The sequence below is a fragment of the Adiantum capillus-veneris genome, chromosome 22 (genome assembly GCF_014529385.1).
Source record: "Adiantum capillus-veneris isolate H3 chromosome 22, ASM1452938v2, whole genome shotgun sequence".
In the NCBI taxonomy this organism is placed as follows: domain Eukaryota; kingdom Viridiplantae; phylum Streptophyta; class Polypodiopsida; order Polypodiales; family Pteridaceae; genus Adiantum; species Adiantum capillus-veneris.
Window position 1 is genome coordinate 120,296,745 of NC_140952.1, and position 17,009 is coordinate 120,313,753.

A 17,009-nucleotide genomic window follows, 5' to 3' on the forward strand; every position below is an offset into this window, starting at 1 on the left:
GTAGAAGACTTCAGCCCTTCCGCTGCCTCCGTTGCTAGCACTCATTGATCGTGTGCCTTGGTTGACAACAGTGATGGCACCTCACCAATTTTCCCCCTGATGCTTTCGATTTATAGTTAGAATGAACGATACGAGATGGAGAATTTACCTCTTAAATGTTGATGACACTGCAGCCTGGCAATAGCACCTCAATGAAGGCGGCTCGGGCCTCCTTCGTCTCTTCTTCTTCCGTCCTCCAATTAGAAAATTCCTTTAGCCACTCGTCCATGATTGATAGTGGGCATCACTTTCAGCATTGTAAACTGAAGGTGTCTTAGAAAATCCCTCCTCAGTGGGGGCACCAAATGGCGGACGCAAAGCGGACCCCGAACCCCAACGGCCTCTAAAACGCCAGGGGCCGAATGGCTCGCCTCGAGCCTGCCATGGTAAAGCGAACAGGGGGCACCACCTAGCTTTGAGCGGCTAGGACGCAAAGCCCACGATGATATGAACACCGCAAGCCTACACACCGAGAGAGAGGAAGAGAGGAAGAGAGAGAGAGAGAGAGAGAGAGAGAGAGAGAGAGAGAGAGAGAGAGAGAGAGAGAGAGAGAACACTCGCAATTGATGAAAACAACCTCGGGGGTGTGAGGGTGAGTTATTTCTGCAATATTTACAAGGTGGCATGCCGTGGTGGTAGAGAGGTAGGGAGAGGAGAGGGTGCAACCTAGTTGGTGCGTTCTCTAGGGCGACTCAATGACTGTGAATACTCATTGCCAAGAGCGTGCATACGTGTGTGTGCATCGACCATTGGAGTCAAGGTATGGGTATGGTTCCCTTCGCATGGTGCAATTTCCAAGGAAAACCCCACACACGAGACCTCCTCCTCATGATAGTGATGGTGTCAATCCCTCCTACTACACTCTACCCAATGCTTGGTTCCACATAAGTTGCCCCCCCCCGATAGTGACCTCTCAGTGCCAATTTATAGGTGTTGGCTGCTTGGATTATGGTAATCCCAGTGTGGTTAGGGTAATCTTAATCGGGGAGACAAAGCAAGTGGTGGGCCCGGTGTGGTTGACCCTTGCTTTGTTTTGGGGAAGGTTATTAAAAGATGGGAATCTCTAGGTGGGCCTTTGTGACCATCACCTAGAGAGAGGATATTTACAAAATCAAAATTTTACAATGACTCGAGTGAAAAAACTGAAGATAATGGTAAAATAACCTAAAAATTACTGGGATGGTGTCGTGGTTGCGTGTTGCCGATGAATGGTGTGCTGCCGGTGCGTCGGTGTCGAGCGTACTTCTTTTCGGAGTCGGCCGGGGCATGCCTTCGACGCATTTTCTGTTTTTGTTGTTGGCGGCGCGTGCTTTGGATCGTCTTCTTCTTTTGTTGATGTCGATGGCGTTTTGCTTGTTCTTCTTCTTTTGTATTTTATCGGTGCGTGCGTATATGCGTGTCGTGTGTATGTGTGTGAGTGTGGGAGCATATATGTATATATGTGTATTTGCGGGTGAGTGCGTATATGTATATGTGTGTGCGCATGCGTGCGTGGGAACAAGGGAAGAGGGGGTACTATATAAATATATAATGTTTATATATATATATATATATATATATATATATATATTTTATTTTATTTTTTATTTTTATTTTTTTCTTCTCTGATGCCGGCGGCTTGTTCTACTGCGCATGGCGAAAGGAGAGGGGGGAGGGGGTAGGATAGGGGGGGGTGTATGTATGGTGTGTGTGAGTGTGTGTGTGTGTGTGTGTTTTTTTTGTTTTCATGCTGTTGCCGCGAGGGCGTGTGTGTGTGTGTGTGTGTGGGATGCAATGCGGCGCACAACGCATGGGAAGAGAGAGGGAGAAGGGGGGGGTGTGTTGTGGGGTGTGTGTGTGTGTGTGTTGTGTGTGGTGCAGCGCTGCCCGCATGGGAGAGAGAGCAAGCTTTGGCGTGCTGTGGCGGCATCCGGATGAGAGAGAGAGAGAGAGCCTTTGGTGCTTCCGTGAGAGGGAGAGTGAGGGAGAGGGGGAGGGGAGAGGGGTAAGGGGATAAGAGATAGAGAGAGTGTGTGAGGGAGAGTGAGGGGAGAGGGGGTATGGCGGGGCATGGGTTGTGTGGGTGAGAGGGGGGGGGGTTGTTTTTGCATGGGGCTTAAGGACGAAGGGGGGGGGGGGATTAGTCAATGGGTGGGGTGTAAGGGAATATATCCGCGGGCCAAGAGGGGAGGGGAATGAGGCCGAGGGGGTGTGAATGAGCCGAAGGAGGGTGAGGCGAGCGGGTGGGGAAGGGGGGGGGGGGGGGGGGGGAATGAGGGTAGAGGGTAATGGGTGAGTGTGATTCGGGTAAGTGTAAGAGTGAGGGGGGGGGGGGGGGGGGGGGGTCTCACACGGCTCGCACCGAGGGAGCACGAGAGAGGGGTTGGGTTTTCTTCTCTGAGTTTCTACCTGGCCGGGGAGGGTAAATCGGGGGGAGAGAGATATTAGGAAAAGGGGGTATGTAAGGAAAATGGGGGGAAGAGAGTGCGAGGGTTTTATCCGATGCCCGTGGGGCGGGAGGGGGAAAAATAGGTTACGGTGGGGGGGTAACGAGAGTGGGGGGGGGGGGGCGGTGAAATGAGTTTTATTTATTTATTTATTTATTTTCAAAAGTCGGCTATCACTGCATACATAAATGAAGCATCCAACAGCAGTTTGGTAAAGACATTAGTAGGGTCACCAGCGTCATGGAGACTCAATTTCAAACCTGTTTCCATGGGAGTGGCAATAGGTTTGCAATCCTCAAGTTCAAACTTACATAGCAATGTCTCTATGTAACTTTTTTGACACAAGGCAATACCACCATCACACTGCTTAAACTGTATACCCAAGTAATGATGCAACAGCCCCAAATCTTTCATCTTGAAAGTAGCATTCAAATCAGCCTTAAATTCAGCAATATGTCTCTCATTTGGTCCAGTGACCAGCAAATCATCTACATAAAGAACCACAATGAGAAGTACATCACCCTCACGCTTTACATACAATGTGCTTTCTGTTGGACTATTATGAAAGCCTTGTTTGACTAAATGAGTGTCAGCTTTCTCATACCAAGCACGAGGAGATTGCTTCAACCCATACAAATCCTTGTTACATTTTCACACTTTGTCCTCTTGTCCTTTCTTGACAAAACCGCGAGCTGCGTTACATAAACTTCCCCAAATATGTCACCATTCAAGAAAGCAGTAACAATGTTTGGTTGATGTACATCCCAACCAAAATGAGCTGCCAATGCACATAGAAAACACACAATAGTCATATGACAAGTGGGAGCAAAAGTCTCTTCATAATCTATGCCTTTTTGTTGTGCATAACCCTTTGCAACAAGTCGAGCCTTATTGCGATCAATCTCACCATCCGGCTTGCATTTCAACTTGTAAATCCACTTCATATCAATGACCTTTTTGCCAGGAGGCAAATCACATAAAGTCCATGTGTCATTTTCTATAAGTGCATCATATTCTGATACCATGGCAACCATCCATTTTTTTAAATTTTGTGCTTCATCAAAAGATAGAGGCTCCTCAACATCATGTAAGCTAGACATAGCCAAAGAATAACAATCTGATGCATAAGATGCATGGCGAGATCCTGAACGAGTATGACTAGACAAAGGTGCATCCAATTTACTGTCATGCAATGTATGCACCAGCCATTTTGGCATACCTCTAGCCTGCTCATTTTCAACGCTTTCCTCATCAAGTACATCATGTACATCTGCATCGTAATAGGCTGATCTGTAACATTTTCAGAAATCCCTATAGGCTGTACATTTGCCTCATTGGAATCTACATTCAAACTTCCACCAATGAAAAGAGGCAACAAAGTGTCGTAAATGTCCTGTGAGCTTACATTACTGTCTCTATTACATGATAGCAAGAGCTAAACAGAATCTTCCACAAACGCTACATCCCATGAAATCAGAATACGCCTTGTTTGTGGATGATACAACCTGTAACCTTTTCTTTCAGCACGATAACCAAAAAAATTACATTTGTCAGCCTTATCATCCAATTTTTTGCACTGTGTTTGTGGCACCAAAGCATATGCCAAACAACCAAAAACACGCATGTGCTCAATAGAAGGCTTTCTATCATGCCATGCTGCATCTAGCATCCTCAAAAGGATAATTTTTTAACTTAATAAGATACCATCATATAATCTTACCATGTTGTAGTACCTCGTCTTCATGCTGAAGGATAGCTTCGGGTTGTAGCACCTCTTCTTGGTCTTTGATTTCTGGAGGGTCTTGGTGTCTTCAATAATTAGTTCTCTTGGTGGATCTCCTTTGTAGGGCTTAAGTAGGCTCGCATGAAAAGCATTGTGTATGAGCCAATGGTTGGGCAACTTGAGTTGATAAGCCATGTCATTGATTGGCTTCAAGATTTAAAAAGGATCATAATATCTTTTTGCTAGTTTAGCATAATACTTTTGATGGCCCGTAGGATTTTTGCCTATCGTTTTCCTCAATCAAGCCTTGGGAAACTTAAGTAAGACCCAATAATTTTCTTTGAACGTTAAGGCTAAACGCCCATGTGTGGCCACCCTTGTGTAACCAGGTCCAAGTAGAACTCTCCCATGCGCCCATGTGTAGCCGCTTTTAGGTAGGCAAATCCGTCTAGAACTCGACCACCAGCCGTTCACAAGAAGCCTTTGCAAAAGAAACCAAATGATGCATAACTTTGTAGAGAACTCACTTGATAGCAACTCCTCCATGACTACCTCAGCTTGCCTATCATAAATTAACATGCACATGTGTTCCATTGAGAGCAAGCCCACTTGCTTTGAGCATGTGTTTTTTATTGTACATGTAAGAGCTAGATAGAAAATCTCAAAGAATCCACTACTTGGACTATACATATGTAATCTAAGTTACTACAACTGTCAATATAAGCTATTATGAAAGCTAAGAAATAGTGCCCACCAGTTTTGTATGCCTTCTAGATGATGAACTTGTGGATGTAAAATCACCTCTATTGTTGTCCATAGCTTACTATTGTCGTTAATGCGTGAGCCTCTAGTGAATCACCTTCCGTAGATGATGAACCTTACATTTGAAGCCCCATCATTAGCCATTTTTTGGCACGCGTTGTAGGAAAAAATTCAAGAATACCCTTAATTTACAGGGCAATGAACAACCCCCCCCCCCCCCCCCAACACACACACACATATTGGCATCCCCAAAATTGGTGGCACCCCCTATTGTATACGCTTATCACGGTTCTAAAAAGAAACCCTGTTGTGAACTCACGTGCCACCATACAGGAAGGTACTAGTGAATCCCTTGAGCTTTCTTGTATCCGTATGAAATCCATATGACATGAACTAATTATTGGCAGATCTTTACATATAGAAAGTTTATCTCTTCCCATAACGACGACCAGAACATATCCCTTGGGAGAAAGCTAATGTCAAATGATTATAAACATTTTCGAATGTGTTATGGCATGGTAGGTAACTCTTGTGTGCAATACTTATAAGGGATGACCTCTCGTGCATAGCATGAAATAGCGGCAGCCAACAATCGAATGAGGTTTTGTTCGAAACAAACCGTGCAAAAAACAGTTACTAAATTGAAATTGGATGTATTTATGCTTTCCAAAATAATGTTTTTTTTGGAGTTTTCGAAAAAGAGGGAGCACGGTTGTGGGTTGCTTTTTCAACCAGCCCGAAAATAAAGACACGCTCTTGAAGTGGGCAACCTCATCGGCGAAGTACAAAGATTACGCAGAGCTGGACAATAAATTGCGAAGTAGGAAGGAAGGCGAGAGAGAGAGAGAGAGAGAGAGCCTTGAGCATGGAGGAGACACCCATTAGGGCTGCACCTGCAGCCAAGGAGGTGGCCGAGGAGGAGGAGGAAGAAATCATCTTCAGATCACAATTGGAGCCCGCTCCTATTCCCTCCAACCTCTCCTTGCCGCAATTTGTTCTTCAGCATGTTGACGACTACGCCGACTCCATCGCCATCGTCGACGCTGTGCAGGCAACTGGCAAGCAATTCACCCACGGACAGGTCTCTCTCTTCGTCTCTTGCACCATCTTTGATCAGTTTGTAGAATGATAGCTGCTTACGTGGTGAGAACCAGATTAGAAAGATCTGATCTCTCTCTCTCTCTCTCTCTCTGTGTGTGTGTGTGTGTGCGCGCGCGCGCGCGCGCATGCATCATGGGTAGAGAGATCAGGACACGAACTTCAAAAGCGCAGAGAGAGAGAGAGAGAGAGAGAGAGAGAGAGATGCATCAAACGAAGGCACCGTTGAAGTTTTAGGGAGGGGAGAACTTTGGGAACAATCCCAAAAGACCTCAAAAACCTGTCTAGACCAGGGCTAGAAAAATACATTTTTCCTAACCGAAGAAAATAAGGGCAAACTTGAAATCCTACCGGTTTTTACACTGAAACTTGTGTAAATTTGCCAGTTTTCTTCAAGGCAAGCTCAAAATCTAACCGGGATTTTATGATTTTGGCCGGTTAAAATACATTGTATCCCGGTTTTTTTCTAACACTGGTCTAGACTAATTTTGAACTCAAGACTTTTTGATTAATGTGTGTGTGTGTGTGTGTGTGTGAGTGTGTGTGTGTGTGTGTGTGTGTGTGTGTGTGTGAGAGAGAGAGAGAGAGAGAGAGAGAGAGAGAGAGAGAGAGAGATGGCTATTTTTAGAAAAAAGAGTGGGCATTATAAGTACATAAAGACTAACTTGTATTTCCTTTGATATGTAGGTGCGCTCACTCTCGTTTAATGTGGCAGCCGGGTTGTGCAAGCACTTCAACATTCAAAAAGGAGATGTAGTATGTGTACTACTTCCTAACATGGCAGAATATCCCATCCTCGTCTTTGGCATACTCACTGCAGGAGGTGTTTTTATGGGTGCCAACACATCTTCTCATCCTCAAGAACTTGAAAAGCAAATCAAGCACTCTGAGGCCAAGCTTGTCATCACTGACATCCACTCATACGAAAAAATAAAACAACCTACAAATCAACTGCCTATTGTTGTAGTGAACAATGAAAATCCTCCAAAAGGCACCATTAGTGCAAGTCTCCTCTATGACACTGATAGCTCTTCTGTAACTCTCCCTCAAGTATCTCAAGATGATCTTTGTGCCCTTCCCTTCTCTTCTGGTACCACTGGCATATCTAAAGGAGTCATGATCACTCATCGAAATCTCATTGCTAACTTGTGCTCCACTCTCTTTGACCTTGACAAGGCTAAACCTGGGGAGAATGTGACACTTGGGCTAATGCCTTTCTTCCACATTTATGGCTTTACCGGTATTTGTTGCTCTACTCTAAGGACCAAAGGCAAAGTAGTGGTTCTTGCAAGATTTGAACTTGGCCCCTTTTTGGAAGCCCTCATTAAGCATGAGGTTACATTTGCTCCCATTGTGCCTCCCATCATCCTTGCTCTAGTGAAGAGCCCTCTCGTGGAAGATTATGATCTTTCCAAGCTCAAATTGCAAGCAGTAATGAGCGCGGCTGCACCACTTGCACCAGACCTCCAAAAAAGTTTTGAAGAGAAGTTTCCGGGAGTAGTAATCCAAGAGGTATGGTTCTCTTTGACTGTTCGTGTTTAGGCATGCTGGAAATGGAGGTCATAACATGGTCGGACAAGTTGCATCATTCTTAGGAAGTTTGTGTGTGGGTGGTTGGGGGTATTGATAACGGGGCTAGTGGAACAAATAGTGACAAAGTCAGGATAGATTCCCCATTCCTTCAGTGCGAAATCATGGAGTAAGGGAAAAAGTAAGCATGAGTTTGTCGAAGATTATGTTTGTATCTCAAGAATGCACAAAACTACGTCTGAGTGCATGTTTTTTTTTTGGTTTCGACATGATTGCACACACAATCCCAACATGTTGCATGAGAGGAAGGAGTTGGCCTTGTCAAGAACGACGAGGTTTTGTAAAGGCTCCCATGCGTTTGCAGTTTCATGTGCATGGGCGTAGTCTCTCTATGGATGTTCATGTGTATGTATGTGTTGTAAAACAGGCCTATGGGTTGACGGAGCACAGCTGCATAACGCTTTCACACTGCGCGCCCGACCATCCCCGCGGCATCGCAAAGAAAGGCTCCGTGGGCTTCATTCTGCCCAACTTGGAAGTGAAGTTTGTCGATCCGCAGACGGGAAAGTCGCTGCCTCGAAACTCTCTCGGAGAGATCTGCGTACGAAGCCAATGCGTGACCAAGGGTATGCCCTTCCCCCCTCCTACACACACACACACACACGCACGCACCCCTCTTGCCTAGTTTCTTTCGGTCACGATAGAAGGGACCTGCAAATAGCAAAGGGAAGCATCAAGGTGGATTTGCGTGCTGTTGGCTTTGTGTTGAGAGGGTGACATCGACCTCGTACACAGATAACCTTAGCACATGAGGGCTTCGGTCGCCTGTTCAACAGGGTAGGTGCTGGCTGCTACTGGTCGACTGTAATCTTCATTTTTAGCACATTGAGGCGGCCACCCGTGAACTGCTTCACGCCATTGGTCTAGACATAAACAGAGAACACGCGAAGCACAATCATTGCACGATGCGATGAGCTGCTGGTGGCTGGCTGGAAAGGGGGTTGAATTCTAACGATCAGCCGGCACTGCTTCGCCTAGCATAAAAAGCTGACACATGCAATCATCTCTTGACACGCAATGTGCACGCCCCTGTGATGATGTGGCTGGCCGGCTAGAAGCCGCTCATGTGCTCATTGCAAGAGCATTGGAAGCAGGATTGCTTTTCGTGCTGGCTACAAGGAGCCCCACCCAATGACGGTTCCGAATATGTATTCTAACATAATTTAGCCTTTCAGGCTATTACAAGAATCCAAGCGCCACTAATAGCACCATCGATGAGCAAGGTTGGCTTCACACGGGTGATGTGGGCTATATCGACAACGACGGTGACATCTTTATTGTGGAGCGAATCAAGGAATTGATTAAATACAAAGGCTTTCAAGTGAGTAATCAACATCCAATTTTGTTATGCTTACCTGTCTAATGACGAACATCAAGGAGCTAATTTGACTCTCTATGAACTCAGGTACCTCCTGCAGAATTAGAGGCTATTTTGATCTCACATCCAGAAATTAATGATGCTGCTGTTGTACCGTAAGTGCTCTCTTTCTGTCTCTCTCCCGCCCCCTAAGTAAAGAAAACGTGCATTCTTTCTCTTTCTTGTAAGAGAGGCATTAACCAGGCATTGTCTTAGTAGGTCATTGTGACATATATTGGACGCTTCTTTGTGGCTATAAAAGGCCTTATTGAACGATGGAATTCTTAGGGGCAATTGTGGACCGTTGGATAAAGCTTATCAATTCGTGCCATATAGAAATCATCTTATGCATATGTAGGCGTTGTGAGAGGCTGGGTTCAGATGGGGGCAGCAGCAGCCACTAAATGCTGCCCAGGTCCGGAAGTAAAGTCTTTTCTTTTGCTCCAATGCGCATTGGACATGGTAGAGCCATGAACCTGTGAAGAACTATTCCGTCGTCTCGTCTGTGACAATTGTTTTTTTATCTCAATGAAGACAGAGAATGTAAATGTGTTATAAAGGCGGCGCAACTGTATGACAATCATTATGTCTGTTGTTTCGATCTTGATGACTTTGTGTGTTTTTTTAACAGAGTTCCTCATGAGGAAGCTGGGGAAATACCTGCCGCCTGTGTTGTGCTTGCACCGGGCAGCTTCTTGACGAAGGAGGATGTGATAAACTTTGTTGCTTCAAAGGTAGGATGTTCAAAGATAATGTAGTCCTTTTGTATGCATTTTTATTTCACTTTCTGATGGGCTGTGCTAATGTGATGGCAGGTAGCTTCATACAAGAAGGTGAGATTGGTAGATTTTGTGGACAGTGTTCCAAAGACGGCTGCAGGAAAAATTCTGCGACGAAATGTGAAGGAAGATCTTCTCAAACGCTTGCAACAAAAGAGCTCTACTACTCAATGAAAGGCACCAATGAATGAGGGCCTTTTCAGTCAATTGGCCGTAATTACGGGATTCACCTTGAAATGTAATTTATAGCTAATGTTGAGTGATTACATTATTTGTCTTGGAATGTGTAATCTCTAGCTTGTGTTGAGTTTTATTAAAAAGGTGTATACAACTTCAAATTAGATTTCTTTTTGCCTCAACTCATGAACGAGAGAGACTTGCAGGGATTTATAACGTTAAAAAATGCCCCCTTTTTAAACCTCTGGGATATTTCATTTTCAACCTGAAAAGTCACACTACAAAGCGGAATATGTGATTGAGGGCGTCTTTGCAATATGCAATCTCTCATCTGATATCAAGCTTGTCAACATGATTTCTGTGAATCAACGTCAGAAGAAACCTGCTCTTGAACTAATGACCCCTAAGTCCAAGGAAGACTAAACGAGGCCTCCACAGAAACTATCCACAAAGTAGTGTATCCATCTCAAAAGGTGGTCAGGCGTAAATGTCGAATTTTTCCTCCACTTTTGGGCTGTATCCTTTGATTTTACAAGCAAGAAGTTTACAAAGGCACTTGCCAGTTAGAGTCTTTTCCCAAGACGGTGATGGCTCCTTGTGACGATGCAAACAAGAAGAAGTACTAGTAGTCTTTTCCAAATTTGCAGGATTTTAAAGCTCTTTCTTTTGGTTTACTTTTTCCTTGTTACAAACTGTCTGTTTTTTTGGATTTTGAATTGGCTCTAGGCTAAGTTGAAGCAAACCTTTCCCAAACACTGCACAAAGGTGGTCTTTAAGCTTTAGGTCAAGTGAGTTCAATCTTTAAAGGTATACATATGAAGTTTGTGGGCCTTACCCTTACATCCCAAAAGGGAATTGGGGGGGGGGGGCGGGGGGGGGGGGGGGTCTTAGTGTGTGAGCGATATTTAGTAAATATAGAAAAATTGGGATCATAAATGATCGTCCCTTTCAAAGAGATAGGAAAATAGTAAATAATGGTAGTCTAGGCATGTCCAAAAACATCAAGACAGTAAAGATTGGTGTTCTTGGTGTACGATGAATTATTATATTTTGTTATATTTTCATTTGGGCCTTGCCTAAAATACATTTGGCTCTCATTCAGTAGTCATTCGGCCCTCATCTAAGATACATTTGGTCTCAATTGGTCTTATAGTGCAAAGTTCGGAGGGATAAGATCCAAAGGGGTACTAAAGATAGGGGCCAAGGGTTCCTACAAGAAGGTATGCTGGGTAAACTAGAGCTCAAAGTTCATTTTGAAACCATAGAAAGGGCCTTCGATGCTAAAAATAGCAAAGGTGCCACACTTTTCACCAAAAATTCTACGACGTGCTTGCCAAAGCAAAGGCCAGGTCGATGTGCGTAGAAAACAACAGGCATAGGATTGAAGAGGGTTGCCTTGAGGAGAATATCAATTTTGCTTCTTGATCAAAGTTATTTTCGCATTCCAGCACCCTTAGAAATTATTTTGAGGCCAAGGTTCTTTACATAGGAAGATTCCCACACAAGCTCAAGACCTTAAATACTAGGCACGCTTTTTAAAGATGCAAAAGGAATTGGGATTCACTTGTTTCTAGCTTTCCGCATTTTTTCCTAATTGCCTGAGTTTTCCAGCAAGTATGTTGGGAATTTTGAAAATGTAATTTCAGTAAAGTTACGCACAGTGTGACCCCGTTACAACAAGAGCAAGTCCCATTCTTCTTGCAGAGTTTTCTACTTCTTTTCTCTATCATGTTGGCACATACTCCTCTTCCAAAAAATCATGGCTTTGATTTTGACAACCCTCCACCTTCGAGGCTGAATGCGGCTATGCTTGATGTGCGAGCGAACAAGAAAGACGATCTCCAAAATGACCATGGTTTCATTGACATGTAAGATTTCAACACTCTCCTATGAGGAATTGAACAAATTGAAAATACTTTGACATTAATTAATACAATTTAACTACAGTCTTGGAGTTGGTTAATAATTCTATGGTGCAAGCAGCTAAGGATCAGTCAAAGATTCTTGCCATGGCTAGTTAAGGGGGCCAATGGAATTCCATCATCATCAAAATCTCCTCTTGCAGGTCATGGAAACAAAAAAACTTCTTGACGAATGACGTATCTAAAACCACCTAGGAGGAAAATAAAGATGCAATTAGCATGTTCCTACATAGGTGGACAAAAGATACCAACTCCAGGCTACACCAGATGTTTTTTGTTCCCTAGAAGCTAGTCTAGCACATGAAATCAAGGCCTACAAAGTGGTGGATGTCACTAAAGTTTACAACTTGTACAAGGTTTCAAACTATGCTCCAAAAAGAGTTTCTTTTCCATAACTAGGATGACAAGAATTGGGAAGCTTGGGATGAGTATTTTATGAGTACATCATCTCTGGCCACTTATATTTCTCAAGTTATTCTTAAATGGTCTCAATGAACTTCACAATGTGTGGGGATTCCTATGACACATTGATTTTAAAGCAAAAATTACTAATCTTCATCCTAAAACTCTAAAAGATGCTACTTTTGATACATAAGTTTATGATGCTCGTCAGAAAGGGTTTGGTGATAAATGCCTTATAGTAGATACCAAATCTTCTACTTAGGTAATGACAAAAGCAAAGTGCCCCAACTAAATAAGACTCTATAAAAAAGATTAAGGATCCTTGTGATCATATACCTACTACAAATTTTGCAAGAGCAAAGGAAGATAATTTGTGTTTTTTAATGTTTATCAAACACGCATACCAAGTGATGATTCCCGTTGAATAGAAATGTAGATTAGGACAAGGCTGAGAGCAATGTTAAAGATGCCGTAAAAGGTAAAGACAAGGCTCTACACACCATGCAGTTGCTGCAATTAAATTTGTCTATTCAATCCCCTCATGTGGAACTCTCTCACTCAACCAAGGAATATGAGTGTTTACATATAGCTTCTATGTGGAAGCAACTAGTATTATTGTTGAGGTTGCACAGAGAGAGAGAGAGAGAGAGAGAGAGAGAGAGAGAGAGAGAGAGAGAGAGCAAGTTCTTAAGAGACCTTCGTATGAATGCAGAAGCTTATAACATAACGCACATAAAAGACTTTTTCACACACACACACACACACACACACACACACACACACACAGAGAGAGAGAGAGAGAGAGAGAGAGAGAGAGAGAGAGAGAGAGATATGCAATAATTCGTCCATGTATTGATATTTGCAAGTAGGTACAACTAATTCATGCTGACAATCGAGAGGGGGATTTCAGGGCGTTCACTATGTAAATCTACTATTTTATATGTGTTCAAGGGGTATTCCCTTATCTTCAAGAGTATTACAATACCCTTTTAGTAATCAATCTATTGTTGAAAAATAATTTAAGTTTCGTAAATGATATCGGTATAAACAAATGTGATAGTTTTGGATTCAAATAAATATTACAGTTAAGCCGACATGACATGTGCATACATCACAATATTATGGCCATTTGATGCATATGGCAATGGTGGGTGTCTTTGAGGAGTTTGGAGAGGGCTACCACTTGGAGTACCGTGGAGCTAGTTTTTACATAATACGTTGTTTGTAAAACATTTTAAACATGAATAATGGCCTTATAATACGTTCAACTGTATTATTTGAACATATTATACAGGTGACATGTCATTGTTTTCAAATACATATCGATTGATAAACTAATTTATCGATAACATTATCAATCGATATACTAATTTATTGATAACATTATCAATCGATTTAAATGGACACAAAAACTGTTGCTTTGATCTGGTCTATTGATCGATACATGGACCAAAGAGAATTAGTGACACAGACATCCTTGTTTAACCCCAATAAATGTTTGCAATTTTTTTTGAAATTCCTCTTCCCATGTGTAATTCACACATCACCTTCTCATAGATTCGAGAAACCGCAAGCATAAACTCACTTAGCACTTGAAGTTCTTCCATCTTCTCCACAAATTGTTACATAGAATCATATCAAAGGATTTCTTAAAGTCCACAAAGCAATAATACAATCGCTTGCCTTTCAATCGACTTTCCTCTGTGAGAATACGAAGAGTGACAAAATGATCAATGGTGCTATAGCGTCAACAAAAACCAGATTGTTCTTTTGCACACTTTTCATTCTCTTCATCCCAATTACTCAATTTTATCTCCATTATGCACCCAAACAATTTTGCAATAAGAGATCAGTTAGTTATTTACATTCTTTACATCTCCTCCTTTACGCAAAGGCTTGACCTAGTTAGTGCTCCAATAATCACAAGGATACCATGTTGAAGTGCAAGATTGAACATATCACACATCTACTCATGTGTAAAATCTCCATTCCATCTCATTTTTGACTTGATACCTTGAAGATTTGCCGCTTTGTGAGTCGCCAATCTTTTGAGCCCACCACATATACATCCTCAATAGAAAAAAAGAAGGGTATACATGGAAGTAAGCCATAAAATGATATCTTTTTAACATTTGGTTACTCATATGGTTGCCTAAAATTTGTGTATATATCTATAAAACTCAAGTTACTAGAAGTCTCAACCTGCCAATCCCTCGAGTTTCTCCAAAATCTTCTACAAGTGCATATCTTTTCTTGGACTTGAAAAAATTGATACTTGAATTCCATGTTCTTCTCTTATTTTGAATCAATGCCTTGTATGTATGCAAATGACATTAATAGTTGTAAGCTCTTGTAGAAGATTTTGGAGAAACTCGAGGGATTCATGTTCTTCTCTTATTTTGAATCAATGCCTTGTATGTATGCAAATGACATTAATAGTTTCTACATCAGTGCATAGAGGGCGTCAAGCTCTTTGATTAAGGCTATAGATCACCCAAATTGGGGTTTGTATGATAAGGTTATAATTAAAAGAGTGAGCTGTTGTCTACTAGGTTAAAAACAACTGCATTAGAGAGAGAGAGAGAGAGAGAGAGAGAGAGAGAGAGAGAGAGAGAAGAATAGATTCCAAACTTTTAACATCTTAGAAGCAATCTTAAGAGACCTTAATTAAAGATGTATACAACGAGTCTTTACTAAGTGATTGGAGAGAGAGAGAGAGAGAGAGAGAGAGAGGGAGAGAGAGGTGGTAATTCAACAATGGGTAATAAATAATGTTATTCAAAGTTTTCTGTAATAATATGGCATGTACATTGCACATAATTGTGCAACTTTTACACTTTTCTAGCTTGTTAAATTATCTTTGTCGTGCGCATGTGCTCAATATTAAAAGTAATAAGGATAGTCAAAACCTTCTGGTAGACATCCTTCGATATGATGCGAGTTGACGTTCAAGTGCTTCATTGCGAGTATTTAGTTCTGCGAATCGGGTTTGTAGGGTTGTAGCTTGTTGGATTGTTTGTGCTACTTGCTCTTCAAGGGAAGCCATGAGAGAACTTAGGCGCTCCTCCAATTTAGCTTTGACAAGTTCATCCTCTTTTATCTTTGGGAAATAAGCAATGTGGCTTGTTAGAAATAGACTTTTCGAATTTACACAATTTACACAACCAAAGAGGCGCATGTTCTGGCTGTAAAACAATGTTCTTCAAGTTCTCAAGCCCCTACAATATTTCTACAAGGTGATACACGGCAATTACCATATGTATACATGCATGAAAATTCTCATTACCTTATCTAGGAGGTTGCTAATTTCCAGAGTTTGAGCCTTAGCCCTCTTGTCAGCCTCTTGAGAGAGCTTCTCATAGGTGGCCTTGGCCTCCTGGGCGCTCTTCGTCATGGCTTCCGCCTGTTTCTCTCTCTCCTGGGCCTCCACGGCATGGGCTTGCTTGGCGGCGTGGGCTGCAGCCTCGGCCTCGGCGAGCTTCTTCTCCAGAGATGATGCAGAGGAGCGAAGAGTGGAGTGGTGGGATTCGAGCTCGCGCACTTTGGCTTCCCTCTCGGCAAGACTGCGTTGGAGGGTCTGTGATTGAGCATGGAGGGTGTCGAGCTTGTGGGCGAGCTCCGTTTTGTGCTTTCGATGCTCGGATATGTAGGCTTCAGCCCTCTCTTTCCAGCGCTTGCTCTCTGTGCGAGTGGCGCCCCAGCCCTGCACAAAGGGGCTGAAGACGGCCAGCAGGGTGGAAGCGGCGGTGGCGGGCGGCTGGCTGGTCATTGTCGCCACCATCAATGCCTTGGTCACAAAAGGCCATGCCTCTTCTGCTTCAGGGATGCCTGCTTGCATTGACGAGTTTGCACTCGCCACGGTGGTGCTGAGGGCAGTGGCGGTCGGTGCAGAGGCTGGAATCAGGGCCATGCTAGGGTATGTATTCGGCCCCAATGCGCCCTTGGACACAGCTGCGTTCGGGGCAGACTGCTCTGCTGAGGTAGCTGCCATTGCCATTGATTAATTATGCAGAGAATTGACAAGATCTCTCTCAAGGGCTGGGGTCTACCGCGGAGAATGAAGATCAGTACGGTCACGGTGATGTTCCCGTGAAGGCTGCACCATTTCTTAAAGGCCCCAAAGGCCCCAGGAATCAGTGCAGTTCACTTATTCTGCACTCGTTTTGCTGTAATCCCCAGCATTGTTCCTTCCTTCCTTTAACCTTATGCCTCGCATCCAAATTCGGCAACAACAATTAAAAGTCCTCGCCCTTTATGTTTTAAATTGAAATCTTTTAGCCTTTTGAAATTTACTTCCTTCTGGTGTTTTTGGGAAAAAGAAAACAAGTGATAAAATCACAAGACCTGTCTATTAGAAGAAGGCAATGAGACCTGTCTATTAGAAGAAGGCAATGAAATAGAAAGGTTGAAAATCAATTCGTACATGTCAAAAATGAGATTTCATTTAAAAAGAGAGTTACAAGAGTTCTGTGAAGAGGAGTCAAAGCTCCAAAACTATTTTTCTCTATGTACACCATGGGGTGGGTAGGGATGGAGGATCATCTGTTCCCCCCCCGGGTGTGGGATGACAAGAGGGTCGAGGACCGTTCTAGGTGGTGTTTATTTCGGGAGGAGTATGTATATTGAGGAGTGATCAGACCAGAAGCAAAATCTTGTCCCGCTCACAAAGTTCGGTCTTGAGTTCTTCACCCAAATATGGTCAAGGATTGAATTGTAGATAGTTGTCGTTTCTTG

At 43.1% G+C, this 17,009-nt stretch overlaps 2 protein-coding genes across 2 annotated transcripts; one reads left to right on the forward strand and one right to left on the reverse strand.

The window, feature by feature from the left end:
- The first annotated feature begins 5,761 nt into the window (after window positions 1-5,761).
- On the forward strand, window positions 5,762-10,052 carry LOC147430118 (4-coumarate--CoA ligase-like 1). The gene is made up of 7 exons (XM_086496275.1): window positions 5,762-6,031; window positions 6,736-7,560; window positions 8,006-8,204; window positions 8,814-8,959; window positions 9,044-9,111; window positions 9,627-9,729; window positions 9,811-10,052. Exons 1-7 carry the CDS (start codon window positions 5,816-5,818, stop codon window positions 9,946-9,948), a joined length of 1,695 nt encoding a protein of 564 aa, XP_086352401.1. The 5' UTR covers window positions 5,762-5,815; the 3' UTR covers window positions 9,949-10,052.
- A 4,973-nt stretch (window positions 10,053-15,025) lies between these two features.
- Window positions 15,026-16,439, reverse strand: LOC147430119 (uncharacterized). The gene is made up of 2 exons (XM_086495450.1): window positions 15,562-16,439; window positions 15,026-15,375 (listed from the first exon to the last, which is right to left on the reverse strand). The coding sequence occupies exons 1-2, from the start codon at window positions 16,270-16,272 to the stop codon at window positions 15,178-15,180; spliced, it is 909 nt and encodes a 302-aa protein (XP_086351576.1). The 5' UTR covers window positions 16,273-16,439; the 3' UTR covers window positions 15,026-15,177.
- Between the last annotated feature and the right edge of the window lie 570 nt (window positions 16,440-17,009).